The following is a 1,511-nucleotide window of genomic DNA, read 5'->3' as shown; positions in this document are numbered from 1 at the left end:
TTGGAGAAGGATATCATGCTTGGTAAGATGGAGGGTCAGAGAAAAAGAGGAAGATTCCCAATGAGATGGATTGGGCCAGGTGGCAGCATTGATGGACTCAAGTGTACCAGCGGTAGTGAGGTTGGCCCAGGATCGGATATTGTTTCGTTCTGCAGTGCATGGGGTCACTATGAGTTGGTACCGACTCAATGGCACCTAACAACAACAACAAATCTCTAAGTAGTTAACAATAAGGCTTAATTTTCTTATTGCTGTTAGCAACTTAGAGAAAACAGATGCCAATTTAGTATCTCAAAAAAGAAAACATAAGTATTACTGATATGTGATCTTTTCTTATTTTCGTTTCCCTCCTAGATAAAACCAGCTGATGTAGTATGCAGGCCATCGGTTGATAAAGAATGTGATTTTACTGAATATTGTAATGGTACTTCTGGAAGTTGTGTGCCTGACACTTTCGCACGCAATGGACAGTATTGTGACTCAGGTGATGCTTTCTGTTATCAAGGAAAATGCCGATCATTTGACAGGCAGTGCCAGGCATTAATTGGAGGAGGTAATGACTATACTTTTTTTTTTCTTAGTATCTCAATTCTGATTTTAGCTTGATAGGATAAAAAGGTAAACATAACTTATTAATGAGTGAAACTTGCCTACGGTATTTTGTTGTTGTTGTTAAGTGCTGTTGAGTCAGCTCTGACCCGCAATGATGCTATATAGGTTTTTCTAGGAGTGGCTGATGACGTTGTGGTTAACAGTCCAGTGCTTATCCAACAGTGCCACACCAGGATTTCTAGTGTATAGTAATGTTAAAGGAAATCACATCTCTCTTAATTCTGAACAAAAAAGCAAACAAAAACCTCTGAATTTACAGAAAAAATTTATTTCACATAAGGAATAAAACTCAAGTAGAAATACAACTTCTCAGATGATTATATAGATTTGGGGAGTGAGGAATTTAGTGTAGACTTAAATGATTTAAGAGGATTTTAGTTAAAGAAAATTGGGCTAATAAACAATTGGGCTGTGTCCAGAGTGTTGTTGCTAAGTGCCATCGAGTCTGATTTTACTCATAACCACCCTGTTTCCGAGGGTGGGCTTATAGGTTGAACTGCCAACCATGTGGTTATCAGTCCAGTATTTATCCTACAACACTACACCAGCATTACAGTGTAGGATGCCGTTTATTTCCTTTCTTGCCTTATTGCTCTAACTAGGCCTTCCAATATAATATTGAATAGAAGTGGTGGTACAAAAGCATCATCGTCGGGTTCCTGTTCACAGGGGAATGCTATCAGTTTGTCTCCATTGAGACTAATGTTTTTCATTATTTCATTATTTCTGTGTGTGTGTGTGTGTGTGTTTGGTATATGCCAAAAATTATGTTGAGGAATTTCACGCCTATCCGTTTTTTTTTTTTTTTAGCATTTTTTATTAAGAATGCGCATTGGATTTTGTAAAATGCCTTTTCTACATTAATTGATAAAAACATGTGATTCTTTTGTTTTGCTTAT

At 37.1% G+C, this 1,511-nt stretch overlaps 1 protein-coding gene across 1 annotated transcript in view; it reads left to right on the top strand.

Annotated features, from left to right (window-relative positions):
- LOC102833997 (disintegrin and metalloproteinase domain-containing protein 5-like) overlaps positions 1-1,511 on the top strand; it is a 229,701-nt gene that overhangs the window by 84,913 nt on the left and 143,277 nt on the right. The window contains exon 12 of the mRNA XM_006859993.1: positions 355-553. Within this exon, the coding sequence (XP_006860055.1) occupies positions 355-553 (199 nt within the window). The remainder of the gene's footprint in view (positions 1-354; positions 554-1,511) is intronic.

The sequence above is a fragment of the Chrysochloris asiatica genome, unplaced genomic scaffold (assembly GCF_000296735.1).
Source record: "Chrysochloris asiatica unplaced genomic scaffold, ChrAsi1.0 scaffold00035, whole genome shotgun sequence".
NCBI classification, from domain to species: Eukaryota; Metazoa; Chordata; class Mammalia; order Afrosoricida; family Chrysochloridae; genus Chrysochloris; species Chrysochloris asiatica.
Note: the sequence above shows the minus strand (reverse complement) of the source record. Positions and strands in the feature narration are given on the sequence as shown.